Raw genomic sequence first — 17,122 nt, forward strand, 5'->3', positions numbered from 1 at the left:
TTTAATTAAAGTCATAGATATCGATATAAAAAGCATGAAAATAGCATGGTAACGAAGAAATGGTAAAAAACAATTTTCACATTTCAAACAAGTACAGCAAGTTAAGTTTGTTTTTTCCTGATTTGAATTGAAAGAAATAAGTTTTTATTTTTTCCTAGTTTCAGCAAACACATGGAGGCCAATAATGGAGGAATAATCAAAAAATCTCTCTAACATCTAACCTCCCTGTCAGAACAGATCTGTCAGTTTGATACTGGTTTACTTTCACCTCTGATTAGTTCAGCTAAAGGCTAAGTGGGTCCTAAAAATCTGAAGTCCAAATCAAAAGTCTAATGACTGTGAAAAAGATAAATGAATAAATGCTGAGTCAACATTTTATTTCATTGATGCATTAAATGATATATTTTGTTCCTTCTTAAACCTTAGGGATAAAATCTCTATGATTTCTGAAAACCATCTGAGACACTACGCCACTTGGTGTATTGGGAACTAAAAAGTAGATATGTATAGTATAATATATATTGGATGTATAGGAAAGAGATCTTTTAATAAATTCTCAAAACCTTTTAAGGTGGTATTAACCCCATAAATACTTTTTGTTAGGAAAATGTTAGGAACTTCTTTTGACTCCCATTAATATTTTAAATGAAATGAAATCCAATTATTTCAACTTTAAGTTGGAAAATGCACACTTGGTATTATTGCTAATCAGATGAAAAGCAGCACTGATGGAAACAAGAAGAACTGAGGTGCTTTACCTGGCTTTGTTAGCTTCTTTAGTGACATCCCAGGCCCATGTGATGAAATTCTGGCTCAGGTAGGAGACAATAGAGTCTGCACACATCATTTGGGAACAAAAGACGTTGCTGAGGACGCTGTCATCATTGTGGAGGTAGATGGCCAACAGCTTTCTCTGTAAGAAAGGAAAAAAAGAAGATTAGAGGCAGAAAATACAAGAATATTACCATATAGAATCAAAATATTTGCCTAAGTGATATGAGATGCCTTTTTCTTTTCTAATTTCGAAGATGAATTGTTTTTAAAAAAAAAAAAGGCTATTAGACAGAGAACGGGCTAAAGAATGGATTTTTTTTTCACCTTTCGTAGAAGCAGCTTAAGGTATAATTGCAAAGTAGCAATAATGATGATTGCAATAAAACAAGCAGTTTTTCTTTAAAAACAGAATTACATTATTTTCGACTTGAGATGCACTTATAGGCTTATTATTAGTTATGAAAAGTATCTCTAGATTTGAAAAATCTCATTAAATATTACTAGTTCTTTAGACAGAGGTCACATGTTTGACTTAAACACACCAACCCCCTTATTTAATATTTTCTATTACACTGAACAAAAAGTGCATCATAGTACATGATGTTTACTATTTGTAGACAGGAAAACAGATGCACTTCTTAGTTTAAAAGGATTTAGTGATGATCATCAGCAGGGCCGTCACTAGGTTTGAGAGACATGGGTGGCTTAGCCCCTAGGCAAGATATTGCGCGCGGAGCGCGCGCCGAAATTTTTTCAGTGCACTTTCTAAGGCGCTGTCTATAAATTCATTATTTTAAGAGCAACATACCTGGGAAACACTTCCCTCACTAATGCTACTTCACCAACTAAACTACACCAGTTAAAATGTGCTAAATTACAAAGAGTAAATGGTAGGTGCCATGCATTACTGCATAAATGGAAGAAGGCAAGTGGTTCGCCACTCATCATAATGGAAACCTTCTACAGAAGACAGTTGTCTAACCAACAGACTCCCAACATCTTCATAAACCCTTAACCTGGCCATTCATCTTTCCCCATCTCCCCTGCACCCACAACCTGTCAGGAATAGGGGTGTGCAAAATAATTGTGATGATGATGCATCGTGATTCTAATTTTCGTGATCTACTGCATCGATTCTTGATGCCAAGAATCGATTATTAATTTAAAAAAATGAATAAATAAAATTGCATGAATGGTTGGCGAACATCAGCCAAAAACAAGTGCAATACCACTTCCAGTCCAGTAGATGTCGCTGCAAATGTGTTGACGCACGCTGCCTTGTGTCACAAGCATTTCCGGCCGTTGGATACTGTGCCGAGTCATTAAAAAACAAAACATGGAGGAGAAAATATTGCAATGCATCGCAATAATTCAAGTATCGTGATGCATCGTGATAGAATCGCATCGTGGCCTGTGAATCGTGATTCGAATCGAATCGTGACTTCTTTGGCAATACCCACCCCTAGTCAGGAACCCCTGTCTGCTTTGCAATAACCCTGTTTCTGTGTGTGTGCTTGGTGTGTGTGTGTGACCTGGACTTTGGCATGTCTTTCTCTACACCTGGCACAGAGAGAAACACATATATGTGAGGAACTTAACAATAAATGCAGCATTATCTTTGATAGATTTCTGCTTAATCTAAAGTTTAACCACAAAATACAAGTTGCATAAATGGACAGTAGGCAATAGGCAATAGCATCATTGCAAAGAAGGATATCCTTGAGACTTTTTCACATCAGTCTGACAAAGTTTTAATGCAAATAAAGGAAGTATTTTTAAGTACAATGTATTAATGAAAACACAAAATCAACAGTATATGAAACGTACAACTTAGAACTATAGTCAACCCAAGGAAGCACTACCATATCACACAGTGTCGCCCTATCAGACTGGTGGCACATAGATATGGGAGAATTATCCTGCCATAATGCAAGAGCACATAACTTCAATTAGAGAAAAGAATTTCATCTTCTTGCACTCAAAACTTATAATGCTCACACTCAAAACATGCGCTCTCTCTCAAATATTTTCTCTTCTCTCAAAAATCTTTGTTTCTTCTCTCAGATTTAAACAGATATTTTCTATATTATCACAGATATTTTTTCCTCTCGCTTGCCTCCATCTCCGCTCTGCACGGGTCTCAGTTACGCTCTGCTTGCGGATTTGTTTTGCTCTCTCAGACTGCAGTTGGATCGTTGCCTAGCAACCTTTCCAGCCAATAGAACGACAGCCTCGGAAAAGGTGCGCTTGTTTAACCCTACGGAGTGTGCCTGTGCTACTACGCCACTTATAAAGCGTCAGCTGAAACTGCTATTTACAGTAGTTTTGTGGCTGATTGTTGTTTAGAAATAGAAAACCTGGTTTCATTTCTTAGTTTTGCCCTGGATTTTGTAGCGTTTGTGGACGCTACGTCGCTACTTGATCAAAACAATAACGTCGCTACAGGAAAGTTACTTGATAAATAAAGCAGCGACGCTACGGTCAAGCTACTTGAAAATGTAGTTAAACTAATAGCTTCGCTACATGTAGCGGCGCTACTGCCCATCACTGCTCCTGTGACAAAACTATTATAATGATGCTAGTAGGCTACAACAACATCGTGTTTTCCCACACCACTGACTTTGTTCACCATGGTAACGTAATTCCTACTGAATCAGACAAGCTATTAGGCCTATATTGTCTCTTTCCTCACTCCAGGTAAAGTGAAGAAAATGTAAACCGCTGACATCAAATGGCAAACTCACCGTATGTATCTGCACGCAACCATAACTTTCCTAATCAAGCTCGATGACTGTGTGGAGATTCAAAGGGCGCGCTGTTGCTGCACTGCACAGCTGCTATGGTCCAGTTGATGGCCGTGTACCACGTGACGTGACGCTGGACGCGGAGCCAATGAAGGAAATGAATATCCTAACGATATTAATAATTGTATAAATAATTGTGTTTGTAAATAAACTAACAGGAACTTATCTTCAGATTAACTTGCCTTCTTGGTGGCTCGTTTTCAGTGCTTTACTGCAATTGTTTGGGGTTATATGGAAAAAAAAATCAATAAATAAAAAAATAACAATAAAAATCGCAAAATAATTATGGGGTGGCTAATACCAACGAAGGGATGACTTCAGCCACCCTAAAATAGGTCTAGCCACGTCCCTGATCATCAGCATTTGACTTTCTGACTACTGATTAGAGTTGATCCAGAAAAAGCACCCCTTGCAAATATAATTAAGGTTCATCTATTATCTGCCATTTTTACTGCATATGGGTAAGAGAACAAGAAGCAATATTAAAGACAACTAGGCGAAGGGCCTTTTACAGCTCAAAACGAGGCCACAGCTGAAAAAACCAGCAAATAGCAGACACAATCAAAAGGAGAGTGGTGTAAATAAAACTTCTCATAGATGCGAGGCAGATATAGCAAAAACAAAACAGACAAATCACTCTATTTATTTTATACCAAATGCCAGCAGCCTGCTCAGGTTAGTAGCAGCAAGGCCAGACAATATTGACGAAGCTCCAAATCCAGGGATATTGACACCATCATATAAGCCTGCTAGATTTTCCCTTCTGACAATCTAATTAAAAAACAAACACACCCACAAACGTAAAGGGTTTGAGGGGACAATGTTGGAAATAATGCTCTTTAAATTACACGTCACTTTGGGCCTTATAAAAGAACAAACAAGAACACTCAATCTGTGCTCGGTTCATTTTAAGCAGGGCTGCGATGGTGGGAGCTAAGGGGCCTGTTTCTCAGGAGCAGTAATCTAGGATACGTGCGCCAGAAAGCAAAAGAAATACACAGTGCGTAAGATGTGAGGGAAACTGAAAGAAGAAGTTGTGCTATACTGTGGCCTGTGTCGAATAGGAATGGGAGAGCACTGCTGTGTTTGCTCAACGATTAGTGCTTTAGAATAATCTCCAGGGCTCCAACAGAGGAGGACCTGGGGACTCATTCACTGGGCTGATTCACCAGCCTGAAAAGATTAAACACTCATGCTGAGAAGACAAGCAAATTCAGTCAAGAGGGAGGAATGAGTCTTAGGATAGTGAGAGTTTTACAACCCGAGAGAGGGAGGGGGAACCTGATACACACTCGAATATTGGTGTCCCAACCTGAATTTAAGTTTGAACCCACAGGCAAAGAAGGATTTATACTCACAAACATGCATGCTCAATTAGACCAAGTGTAAAGACTAATCAAAGTAGGCATTTTGGCCAACTGAACTCATTCATCTTAGTTAAACTGTCCATACCCCTCCGTTCCCTCTCCACTTTCAAAGTGAGACCTATTGTGTTGCCTGTCTCAGGAGGGAGGAGCAGATCCCTCAGTTTAGCTAAATTACTGGGTCCAACCTGAGCTAGATAGTGACCCCATAGCCCTTCCTCACACCTGTTCAACACATCTAAGATTGCCCTGTGAGAGCAACTGACTAAAGATTTCACACAGTAGAAGCCTCATCATGGTTGTATCTATGTGCATCAATTAAGCAGCATTCTTTCAAAAATTAACCAAGGAAAGTACTTTTAAAACAATTTCTAAAAGTCAATTCAAAGAAACTATAAATCCCATTTAGACAGAAAAAGGGGCTTAATTACTATTTTCTCTGCTCCTTTTAAAAACCCTAGTTTTCGAGGGCCACTGCAAATATTCAAATCTTAAAAGTTGGAGGACACAGGTCTTTAGGGGTTTGAATGTCAGACCACTATGTAAATACAAAAAAAAAGAAAGGGACTGAAACATAAAGACAAACACTGGTAACATTGATAAACTCACTCCAGACCAATAGGTGGCAGTGATGTAGCTAGAGTAGTGTTTCTCAACAGAGTAGGTATCGCCCCCTGGCAATATTATTTGCAGAGGAGGGGCAGTGGGGTTGTCTTCGGGGGGTATTTGCATGAAGAGAGTTATACACTGAAGACGCACAGTTAAACCAGTAAAAACTTTGAACTACTTCTTAGAGGTTGTAGTTGGCAACCTTCAAATATGCATGATCCTGCAACTATGTAGACCTACTCCTCCTGCGCATTTCTGCCAGCTTCTTGTGGCAAAGTCTGTCCTACATTAAGAAGAATTGGACATCACAGAATCATCTTTTTTAGTAGGTGTTTTAGTGATCACTTGGCACCAAAATATAATTGTAACAATTGGTGATTGATTTCACATCTCTATAGCTGGTGTGGTTAGCAATGTTCGCTGTAATCAGAGGTCTTTGTGTCTCTAGAGTAAAATAAAGCCTCCAAATAGTGAGACTCCAACAACCACAAACATTTCTAAATCCAAAGTGAACATGACTACCAACAGTAACTCTGTGAAAGCAGTCCCTAGTTACAGAGAACATATTTTCAGTCCTCTTCTGCCAGACATCCCTGGAAAACAGAATAGTTGGTTTACAAAAATATCTTTAAATTGTTGTCTTGTCTTTGTCACATCTTTTTTTTAACCAGATTTTAACAGAAAAGATGTACAGCTGATACATGATATAAAGTATCCCCTAACAGATGAAAGTTACCTATCCCATTGAGATCCTACGAACAGTAATGCTGAAGGAAACCAAGCTTCTTCCATGCAGACTTGCTGTATTAAAAACTGGCTCTAAAAATTGTCAATATTTTCTGTTAGGTGGAGTACAATCTTTCCTTTTTTGCAAACAGTGGCTTACATAGAGATATGTTCAGAAAAACAAGAGAGAATAAACTACGCATTAAAAAGTGATGTTACTCATAAGTATAAATCCCACAATGCAGCAAAACTAATATTCTCAATATTCGCTCTGCACACCACATGGTACTCAGCCTACTCTTAGCTGCTGGGCCACACTACACTGGAGAAAAGCTGATATTAATAAAAAACAAAATACCGGCTGATATTGTTGTTTTATCACAGTAAATGCTGTAAAATCGCTATCAAAGTGTTAAGCCCCATATTTCCCTTACACCTGTGTGATTCAGAGCTTTACAATTAGGACCTTTGACTCATTGTGTTTGGAATCCTCCTACTGAATAAATGGATTGGGTTTGTTTGTTTTTTTTTGTTTTTTTTTTTTTCTCGAGGAATATTTAAAATATATTATATAGAGAAAAATCCTGGAACATCTTACTTTCAAAAAACAAATAAAGCTCTTAATACTGGCTTTGGAACAGAATCCTTCACAGGTCCAACTCACAATCAGCAGAAACAGAACATCTACTGGCTCAAACTCGTTTTCCACCAAGTTACAAAAATTGCCCGCCACTGATCGTCATTCGGTGCCCACTAGAATATTAGCCAATGCTTAATTTTTTACAAGCTAAATAGATAGTTTATAAAGGATTAATATAATTATTCTAAAAAGTACATAGATATGAGATATGACTACATCTTATGGAGTACAAAATCCAAGCATCAAATGCTGCTGAACTTTTAACTTTTAGCCCTTTAATTGTTCATCTCATTCTATTTTTCAATAACGCATTTTTTGCACAAATGCCTATTTGCACTGAACCACTGCAACTTGCACACTGTCTCTTATCCTCTGCACTGTTCACACTTTGACCACTGCTGCACTTTTTGTATTTTTCTATAACTTGTGCCATTTGAAATATCAATGCAACGTTCATAAGCTGTATGTAACGCAATTTCGATCTGTATGCACCCTGTGCATACAAAATGACAAATAAAGAAGTCTAAGTCTAAGTCTAAGTCTAAGAACTTTAAAAGGGATAACTGCAATTAAAAAAACAAGAAAATACAGGTTATAGTAACATTTATTGTAATATTACAAAAGGAGTATAATATTATATCTTTTTGTAATATATGTAACCCCAGACTACATCTTATGGAGTACAAAATCCATGATCACCTATTAATTACAGCAACAAAAAAGTCAATTTCTTAGATGACATAATTATCCTGCTTGTTAGACCGTTCATGTCACCAGCTAACTGGTGCTATTTCACTTTTCTATTTCTCCATCTGATGGACATAAGTACACCTAAGAACCAGACTTCTGCTGCATCTGGCTGCTGTTCTTTTCTCTCAAGTCCTCAAGGCTATCGCTAGGATCTGAAGTGGATACTTGGCATTGATAAATCCCCAAACTCCTCTCTTCTTCAAGGCTATGAATTTTTATGTGTCTTTGTGTGTGGCAGAGAGGAGAGAGGAGTGAAGAGCGAAGGAGAGCGGGGTTAGAGTGATTAACCACTGCATTGATGGGGATTTAGCGAGGATCGCGGTTAGTGATGGGTGGCCTATCACTCTGTACGCCCTGACTATCCATCAATCCCCGAGAGAGTTCAGCTCAGCTCGACTTAGCTCTGCAGCCCAAAGCATTTCATTAAGGATGGATTGAGTCTATCTCAACAGTGCCCCAACACACACCTTCAGAAACACTTCATCAAATGTAGTATTTTGCTTAGTGATTAGACTCTCTCAGGCTATGAGCATCTGAGACTGATTCCCTTGTTTATAAAGCAAGAAGTTGTCTCTTTTCAGCAAGATCTGCGCTCTTCTAACACCCCCTTAATGAAGTACTACCATGATTACACAAAGCCTGGATCTCGGTTTAAATGGAAGCAAACATAGCTGTATCGATAGAAGATGAAATGGAATAATTCACACACGTGCTACAGTGTAATAAAAACATAAATAATGAGCATGCTTTGGGTTGTCGTCCATATTGAAAAAGTTGCTACTGCTTTCCTTGAAATGGTTCTGCACATATCAACTCTCTGAAAAAACATTTTAACCAGAGCACAGTTGGCAGGCTAAAGGAACCTCACAAAATACAGTAAAAATAAATACTTCTTGCCCCTTTGCTGCGTAGAGCACAATGGTACAAAGAAGCAAACACCAGGGACATCAGCCATATTGTGCTGGCTTAGACGAGGGATCAGCTGGGAAAAAGGCAGGATGCCAAATATCTTTTTAGTTTGTCTGTTTACTTCTTTTTCTTTCAATCTTTCATCTTACAAATAGGCATTCTGACTCATTTCAAGCTGACATGTTGGCCTGATTCTCTCTTTTTCAATGTTCTTGATAAAGCATCATCACAGACATCTTTATCACCGTTGCTCTTTGTTTGCCTGATGATGTGAACCATCCCTCCCCCAAAACATGTTCCTGTGTCCTCTCCTTCTAATAAGGCCGTAATCCACACAAGCTGTCAGTTGATACAGGAATCCTAACAAAAAATAAGCTAAAAATAAGAGCCTCAACTTTCAGGTTGAAAACGTATTCATCTAATGTTAATAAATCAGTGTTACATTTTGGTAATATTCACTGAAAAACAATAATGAAAACTTAAAAAAAAGGTGTTTTACTTCTTTTACAACCACAGACTCCAAGAGGTGTTCTATTAATCTGCTAAAATTTTATTGAACTTAAATTCAATACATCTCCAGGCACTTCACAGAGTGAAGGTCATGGAATCTGACAGTCTTTAAGAATTGAACAATTAGGCTTCCATTAGGTTAATTGGTCTATACATATTAAAATATGTAACACCTTAGATCTAAAACACTTGGAATCCATCCAAGTACTTTACTTTAAATAGAAACAGGTTTTAATTTTAGCTTTGCTTTGATGTAAGTTCACATATGTGAAGATGTCATAAATTATTTCCCTGATACATGAAATTATATGGTTTGAACAAACCAAATAGAGGTATATATAATGAGGATAAAGATAGCCTTAAAAACATTACATTAACACAGTTTACATTTTTTTAACAGTCAGCCTTTTAGATGCGGGTTAATTAATAAAAATACATTATAAATTTAAAACATAAAAGCATATGGCATATTGAAATAAATATGTCACTATAGATTCTAAGTCTTGGGGTCCTAAAATCCTCCATTGTTTCTGCTGCTGCTCTGCTTCATCTGTGTTTGTTTGTTTTTTTACTGCTGTGTATCAGTGGCGGTGTAGGTACCTGCTCAGGGGCCTGCCCCTTCTTATGACGACATCATCATATGGCAATGCCAACCAGACAAACTGTATTGCACCTGTTTAAGAATCAGATCTCTTCTGGAGTCTCAGCATATTATTACCAATTTTTGCTATTATTTTACATTTCATTGGTGATCTAAAGTAGCCAAAAATAGAAACAGTCATTCTCAATCTTTAAGGAAACTCTGCCTTCTAAGACAAACTGAGCATTGCCATTTAACAAGGTGACACAAAAAGTCTCAGTGCTTCTTGCTATTCTGTTTATTAAGCCCTAAGGGCAGGGGAGGAAAAATGGCACATCAAAAAAATTACTTTTATAATGATTTTTAAACAAAGAAAACAAAAACTATTCTACTTGTAGAAAATGAATGATTGTTGTTAACACAAAGTTAAAAGTAGTTTAGCTTAATATGGCTAACTGACCAAGCTAAAAGAGGTTAACCTGTTAGCTACTGAGCACAGCTAAACACAGTGCTACCCAGCTCTCCCCCTTCATATCATTGTCTTGCAATTATTTATTTATTTATTTTTTTAATCATAAACCAGTTTCAGTTTTTTTGTCAATAGGGTAAAACTTCATCTGTCATTTGACACGCTAACATTACATATGCTCCGATGCTGCAGACGTATTGTTATTATTGTTGTCTGGGCAACTGCAATGTTTTAGGTCATGTTGCAAAGTTCAGTCAATCATATAGCGTAACGCCACTGACATGCAGAGGACCTCAGAAGATCTGACCACCCGAGCAGGCGCTCGCTATGACTCAGTGATCATGAAGTAGTCCACAATCTTAAAAAGGTTGGGTGTATATATATATATATATATATATATATATATATATATATATATATATATATATATATATATATATATATATATATATATATATAAAATATGTAGCCCTGTTGTAATTTGAAAGCAAGTCAGCTGTCAAGACGTTAGTAATAGTACCAACTAAAACTTCTTAAGTTCCCACCAGCTCAGTAACAAAAAGAAAATACAAGTACTGTCCCCAAGTGAATTTAGAATGATTATTCCATGTTATCTTAATTAAAGACAACTTCTCACCAGACTAGGAAGAAGACCATATGAAGTAAGAATGATATCAGTGCTGAAGGTCAAAGTCTAATTTAACCAAATACAGTATCACATTTAATCAAAACCGTTTCCAAGAGATCTTTACAGCAGAACGTTTTACTTACATCTCTGGCTTTGCCGTAGAAGGCCTCTTGAGACGCTGCCTCCAAAGACCCAATATAGAACATCGGGTGGGTCTCTCCATATCTGATACACAGATAACAACCAGACAGTTCATTGTTTAACACAGTACCTCCATAAAGGATGGGTTCCTCTGTAGATTGATCTTACTATCATCAACTGACAAGATGCCCACCTTGAAGAAAATTCGGCAGTAAAGTAAAGTAAGGCATCCGCTTCGTTCTCACTGTTTTCTGGCACTGCAAGATAAAGGACTCAATCTGTCAAACTCTGAATGCTTGTTTTCAAACCATAACTATGATTGTGGAGTAAAAATAAGAGCCTGATTAGGGTTTTGAAGCAAAATATTTTATACATACTCATAGGTGATTTCCGACAGCTTGACGAGGTCATTCCAAACATTTCTGAATCCTCCACCCCAAATTCTGACGCATCTTCGTAATCGTCCCCCTCACTGTCACTGATCATATGGACATCTGTACACTAAAGAAACAAATCTTTATATTAGAGTGGGTTAACATGCAGGTAACTACTGGATAGGTACTGTAGAGAAGTGAGGACTGGGTTTGTTTGTTTCCGCCTATGTACCTCATCTGTTGGTTCCTGGGCGTTAGCTGGTGAAGACCTTCGACAAACACTGAGGTGATGGCAAGGATAGCTGATTCCAGACAGAGCTAACGTCATCTAAAAGAGACAAGAGCACCATTAACTTTAACAATAACATTTACTTCACACATAAATCAACCAGTTTAAACAGAATAAAGTACGTACAGAACAAATTAAAATACAGAAATTATATATACTGTATATTAGGGCTGCAACAACGAATCGATAAAATCGATAAAAATCGACTTTTAAAAGCGTTGGCAACGAATTTCATCATCGATTAGTTGTGTCGCGCGATTATTGCGTCATCCGCCGCGCCGTCATCACTGCCTCTTGACTGAAAGAGGAAGAAAAAAAAAAAAGGCAGAGCGAGCCAGCGCCGCAGGTGCAGTGTTGCCAACTCAGCGACTTTTCAGACCCCTCCAGCGACTATTTTTCAAAAAAGCGTTCTAGCGACAAATCTGGCGACTTTTTTCGGTGTCACTGGCGGCTTTTGGAGACTCTTACGTGAAAGCATGTATCGTTCCTACTCTGCCGTGGGGCGCCTCCCCCACCCCAACCGCGTTTTCCCGCAGGAGTCCCTCTAAGCGCTGCAGTCAGACCCTCAGCGTCTAGACTGCAAATGAAGCGCGCATGCACCGGGATTGACGGCGCAAATTGATCACAATAATTAAAATAGGCTGCGCTTTGCAAAGCGAAAAAAGTGATAAAATGCAACTTTTTTCAAAAGAAATTAACATGGCACGGAACCACCATGTTTGTTTGGTTTTAAAGTGGGGAAACGTTACGTTAGTTTCTCAGGTAGCTCATCTGATGCTTTCCTTACCGTGTTAGTAGGTTACAGACAGGGATAAGGTTGGCTACTTATTTTACCTTTAATTTCATTTGAATTAGCTTAAGCAGCGTTTATATTTTCTTTATAAATAAATTAACTTGCAAATTATGAGGGCAAGGCTTTTAAAGTTTAAATCTTCTGGCAAAGTTAAAGTAAAGAAGATCCTGCAATTTATGGAAGTAAAGCAGAATAAAATCCAGCAAGATCAGTAATATGTCAATTAATTATCTGCCACATTCCCATGTAAATATCTGTCTTTGGAGGATGTGTTTTTTAGCACCCCTAGTTCTCTCATTTTTATTCCAAATACAATTTATAATTTGAATCACAGGGCTATTTTTATCTCTATGGTTCAGTATTTTCTCAAGCAGCAACTTTAACTGCTATACTTTCCTGTCTTAAAAGGCAGAACTCTTCTAGTCTAAAAAAACTAATTTGTTGAAATGGGGGGGCCTATTGTTTGAACCCCTTAGGGGCTTTTAAAAACAAAAATGTCTTTTTTTGCGCTTTATGAAACAAAGTACCCTATATTTTGTGGATGTACAGCTACATTTCTCATGTAAGTTTGCGTAGTTTTAACACAAACATTTATTTTTCATATTGCACCAGTACAGTTAACGAGCAACCTGTACTTGTCTGCTTGTTTGTTCTGTCTAAAATGTTTATTTTGGAATAAAGAGGTTAATATAAAAAATATTTTTTGTCCGATTCATCGATTAATCGAAAAAATAATCGATTTTTTAAATAATCGTTAGTTGCAGCCCTACTGTATATATAAACATAATTGAAAATAGTGGGAAGTTCATTAAAGCATATAAATCAAATCTTCCTAGAGGGTTAATATCAAAATTATACATTTGTATTAATAACCCAGACAACCATTCTACTACCTATATTAAAAATAAGTGGGAAAATGAAGGTAGATTTACTTTAACTGAGGATGAATGGGAAAGTGTGTGTTTATCTCAATGGAAGACAAATAAGTCACATATCTGGAAAGAATTTAGCTGGAAAACTATCGCACGTTTCTTCATAACACCATGTCAAAGCGCTCATTATTCACAAGGGAACACTGGATGCTGGAGAGGATGTGGGTGCCTAAAGGCGCATCATTATCATTTGTTTTGGGAATGCCCAGTTATCCAGAAATATTGGAAAGACATGAACAATGTAATGCAAACTGTTTATAATGTCACCATCCCTTTCAACTTCAGGACCATGTACCTTGGACTGAAAACACCGGCAATGGACACAGTAAACAAATACCTTTGGAATATAATGCTTGCTGCTGGAAAAAAGCCATAACTAAGAAATGGATAACGCAGTCAGCCCCCACGATTTCAAACTGGATTGAAATTATGACTGAAATAAGAAACATGGAACAAATTACTTTTAAAATTCACTTGAAACTGGACATTTTTCACAAATTTTGGTCAAAATGGGACTCCTACAGGTTAAAATGTGCTGTGCTTCAAGATGGTCCATGATCCATCGCTACTTTCAACAAGCTGTATTTTGCCAACTGCTCTCTATGTCGAACTGTTCTGTGTTATTAATGTTGTATTGAAAACTTTGAAAAAAAAAAAAAAAAAAGACAATAGTGGGAAGTAGAGTTCAAGGTCAGTCAGACTGGATGGAGATAAACAAGGATTAGCATCTTTCACCATTTTTTTTTTTAATCTTTCCATAAGCATCAACAGGACTCATTTTTGGAGAATCAGCCCTGCTGGAAGATTAACCTACATCATATTCAAGTGGTTTAAGGTTTATGAAAGGGTTCCCTCAGGTTTGCCCAAAATGTATTCTACCAAGCCATTATCAACTTTGACCAACTTACCTGTCCTTTCTTTCAAAGGAAACCGTTCCCACAGCACGGTGGTGCTATCACCATATGAAACAGAGAAGATCTTTCGTATGTAGACCAAAAACTTCTGTTTATTTTAAATGACCCAAAAAAAAAAAATAATACATTTTCCAAACTGGTTTGTTTGCATGCCTTGTGACAAACTGTAACAAACTGGTTTATGGCTTTCTATTGAAAAATCACTCTTTGCCTTCTCTTTTTCCAAATTTGCTGAATTTACAGTTCAGTGTCATCCTATTGATAGATTCTCCTTCCTAAGGTTTGGAGTTCTGCGGTTCCTCCAGAGTTAGAAGTGATTTCTTGGCTGATTATCTGAATATTATTTCCCTAGCATATCCTGTCAGTTGAACAGAACGCCTAAAAGAACTGAATAGCTTTCTAACCTATCCTTGCCTATACAAAAACTGTCTGCTGGTCCTTATTTACTAACGTGCTCCAACCTCTGACGCCTTCACAGAACAACTGCATTTATATTGAGATTAAATTGACTACCGTAATTTTCGGACTATTAGCGGGACACCTGAATATAAGCTGCAGAAGCTAAATTGCATGATTTGTACATATACAAGCCGCACCGGACTATAAGCCGCAGGTTTTTTTATGTTTAATGTCTGTCTTTCTCGCTGTCGTTCTGTCTTGTACCACTCGCGGTAGAAGTCTGCTTCCGGAGGACCTCCGCATTCCCTCGCGGCTACTGTACTTGTGTGTTGAAGCAAATGTGACATCAACATGGTGGATAGTAAAATCCATAGATTTAGGTATTACGCTAGTGGCCGTTGGCTGTAAAAGTCCATAGATAAGCCGCATTGTTATAAAAGCCGCAAGGTTGAAAAATGGGGAAAAAGTCACGGCTTATAGTCCGAAAATTACGGTATTTACTAAATGGATGACTTCCAAAACAACAGATTGCAAAGGGTTTTGTTTAGGGGTATCGGAGTAAAACAGGCCAATCGAAAATGCAAGCAACATGTTTCAGGTTGTTTGTAAAGAGGTTTAAAAACCTCTTCTCAATTGATTCTTTACTGTCTGTATCTATATTACATTAATAGCATTGAATGTTAGATGATTGACAAATGAAAGGTGTGGCTTTAACATAAAATCTGAAAAAGTCTGAGCAAAAGAACTGCTTCCTAATACAATGGATACACTCATGGGTGCCTGGAAGAGTCATAGTACATATGACATATTTCTAATGCCACTAAATCAGAAGCATGGTTTTCACCCTAATGAGGACTTCCATGTGGTTTCTGAACACCTGCAACAGCCGCCATTGAGGCTCTATGTCTTTAGAAAAGGAGCAACCGACTAATTAGCTCCCAGACCCAAAGCCAGCATTGAAAATATTGGCATTCAGCGGGGACTCATTACATCTAGTATCTGCTGGTTTAACCTCCAGGGATGGCAACAATATAGCCAAGAAACTTTGGTGTTATTTGAAACCAAAGAAAGTATGTAACCATCAACATTTACAGGTAATGAAGAGACTTTTTTTTGTTTTGTTTTTAATGAACAACACCTAAAAGAAGGATTGTTTATTGTGTAAGCATGTGTCCCTGATTGTTGTTATACTGCACAATAATGTAACAATATGTTCACTGTTTGACTTTGTGTTAAAAGTCCACCACAAAGACCAGATGTAAAGACTTTTCTGGGAGAGTGCACTTCCAAACAACAACAGAAACACACATCACCCATACTGAGTGTGATAAGGGAAAAGCAGAAGCTGGGCGTCCCCTGCAGAGGTCCTGTGATCTGTTCTATTGTCAGGTGCAAAGACACACAAAGAGCAGCTGGACACGGTTGAATCAAGAGACGATTACATGCAACGCCAATTGAATCTGAAAAGGAACGAAGAGGCTGAACAGAGCTGTTTCACAGAAACTAAGCGACTGCCCATGATGCCCTCAACTTCTACAATAGGAGAGATCAGTGTAGCCAGCAGACCTTGAATGCAATATGGACCCAGATGTTCTGCTGTTTAACTAGAACTAATAAATAAAACATATCTGCCAAAGTTCTCCTCTTTCTGTAATGTTTTTTGCACTAGTAATATTCTTTGATTGTTGAAATTCAAGTCAGCAGCAGGCAAACTCAGGATGTTTACTCTTTTATAATGATCCTTAAGAAGCAAACAACTATTTTTCTGAGGTCTTAAAAAACATTGACTGAGAATACATTGAAACCACTTCTAATATTGACTTGTATCGATCTCTCCTTAGTCATTATTAAAAGAGAAGAAAAGCAAGTATTACTGATGCCATCTATGAAACAATAATATCCAGATGCAGTCATCCCTATGTTGTCTTAAGCACATTGGCTGGACTGGACTAATATTTAAGCAACCCAAACCCAGTAGATTACCAACGATGGAACACGCCAACACAAGACTACCATGTTATAATCAGTAAAGGATATATGTGTTGGACTATAACAAGAATGACAAAAAAAAAAAATTGGACAAAAAAATACTTTGGCTCTCATTTGTCTTTGATTAGTAGTAAAAACAAGCGAGGATGGTCCCCTATAGCTCAGCCTAATTCGTATAAACCTGCTAATTATTTCTTATACATGCATGAACATGTACATGAGTGAAAGTTCTTGATTATTATCGCTACCAAGACTTAAAAATGAAAAAAGTACAGATAATAAGAATAATCGCAAATTAAACAGGTAAGCAAAAATGAAAGTTGCCGATATCTTGTAGTTTTCACTAAAAATCGACCATGACTGAGAATTATTTTTGGCTTTCTTGAGATAATAGGAAAACTAGAGGCAATTCCAGGAGCAGAGATATGTGATATGAAAAAAAAAAAAAAAGGTCAAGTTCTTGAAATTCTTTTTTTCTAATTAATTAATTTTCTATGATACACGTCTGCATCTTACTGGGACAGTAAG

The 17,122-nt window shown here is 37.4% G+C and overlaps 1 protein-coding gene across 1 annotated transcript in view; it reads right to left on the reverse strand.

The window, feature by feature from the left end:
* The window catches only part of faf1 (Fas (TNFRSF6) associated factor 1), an 82,975-nt gene that overhangs the window by 28,114 nt on the left and 37,739 nt on the right, over positions 1 to 17,122 (reverse strand). The window contains exons 9-13 of the mRNA XM_038281117.1: positions 11,511 to 11,606; positions 11,282 to 11,405; positions 11,098 to 11,161; positions 10,907 to 10,988; positions 759 to 913 (exon numbers count right to left, since the gene is read on the reverse strand). Of these exons, the coding sequence (XP_038137045.1) occupies positions 759 to 913; positions 10,907 to 10,988; positions 11,098 to 11,161; positions 11,282 to 11,405; positions 11,511 to 11,606 (521 nt within the window). The remainder of the gene's footprint in view (positions 1 to 758; positions 914 to 10,906; positions 10,989 to 11,097; positions 11,162 to 11,281; positions 11,406 to 11,510; positions 11,607 to 17,122) is intronic.

The sequence above is a fragment of the Cyprinodon tularosa genome, unplaced genomic scaffold (assembly GCF_016077235.1).
Source record: "Cyprinodon tularosa strain WSP-4 unplaced genomic scaffold, ASM1607723v1 ctg167, whole genome shotgun sequence".
NCBI lineage: Eukaryota > Metazoa > Chordata > Actinopteri > Cyprinodontiformes > Cyprinodontidae > Cyprinodon > Cyprinodon tularosa.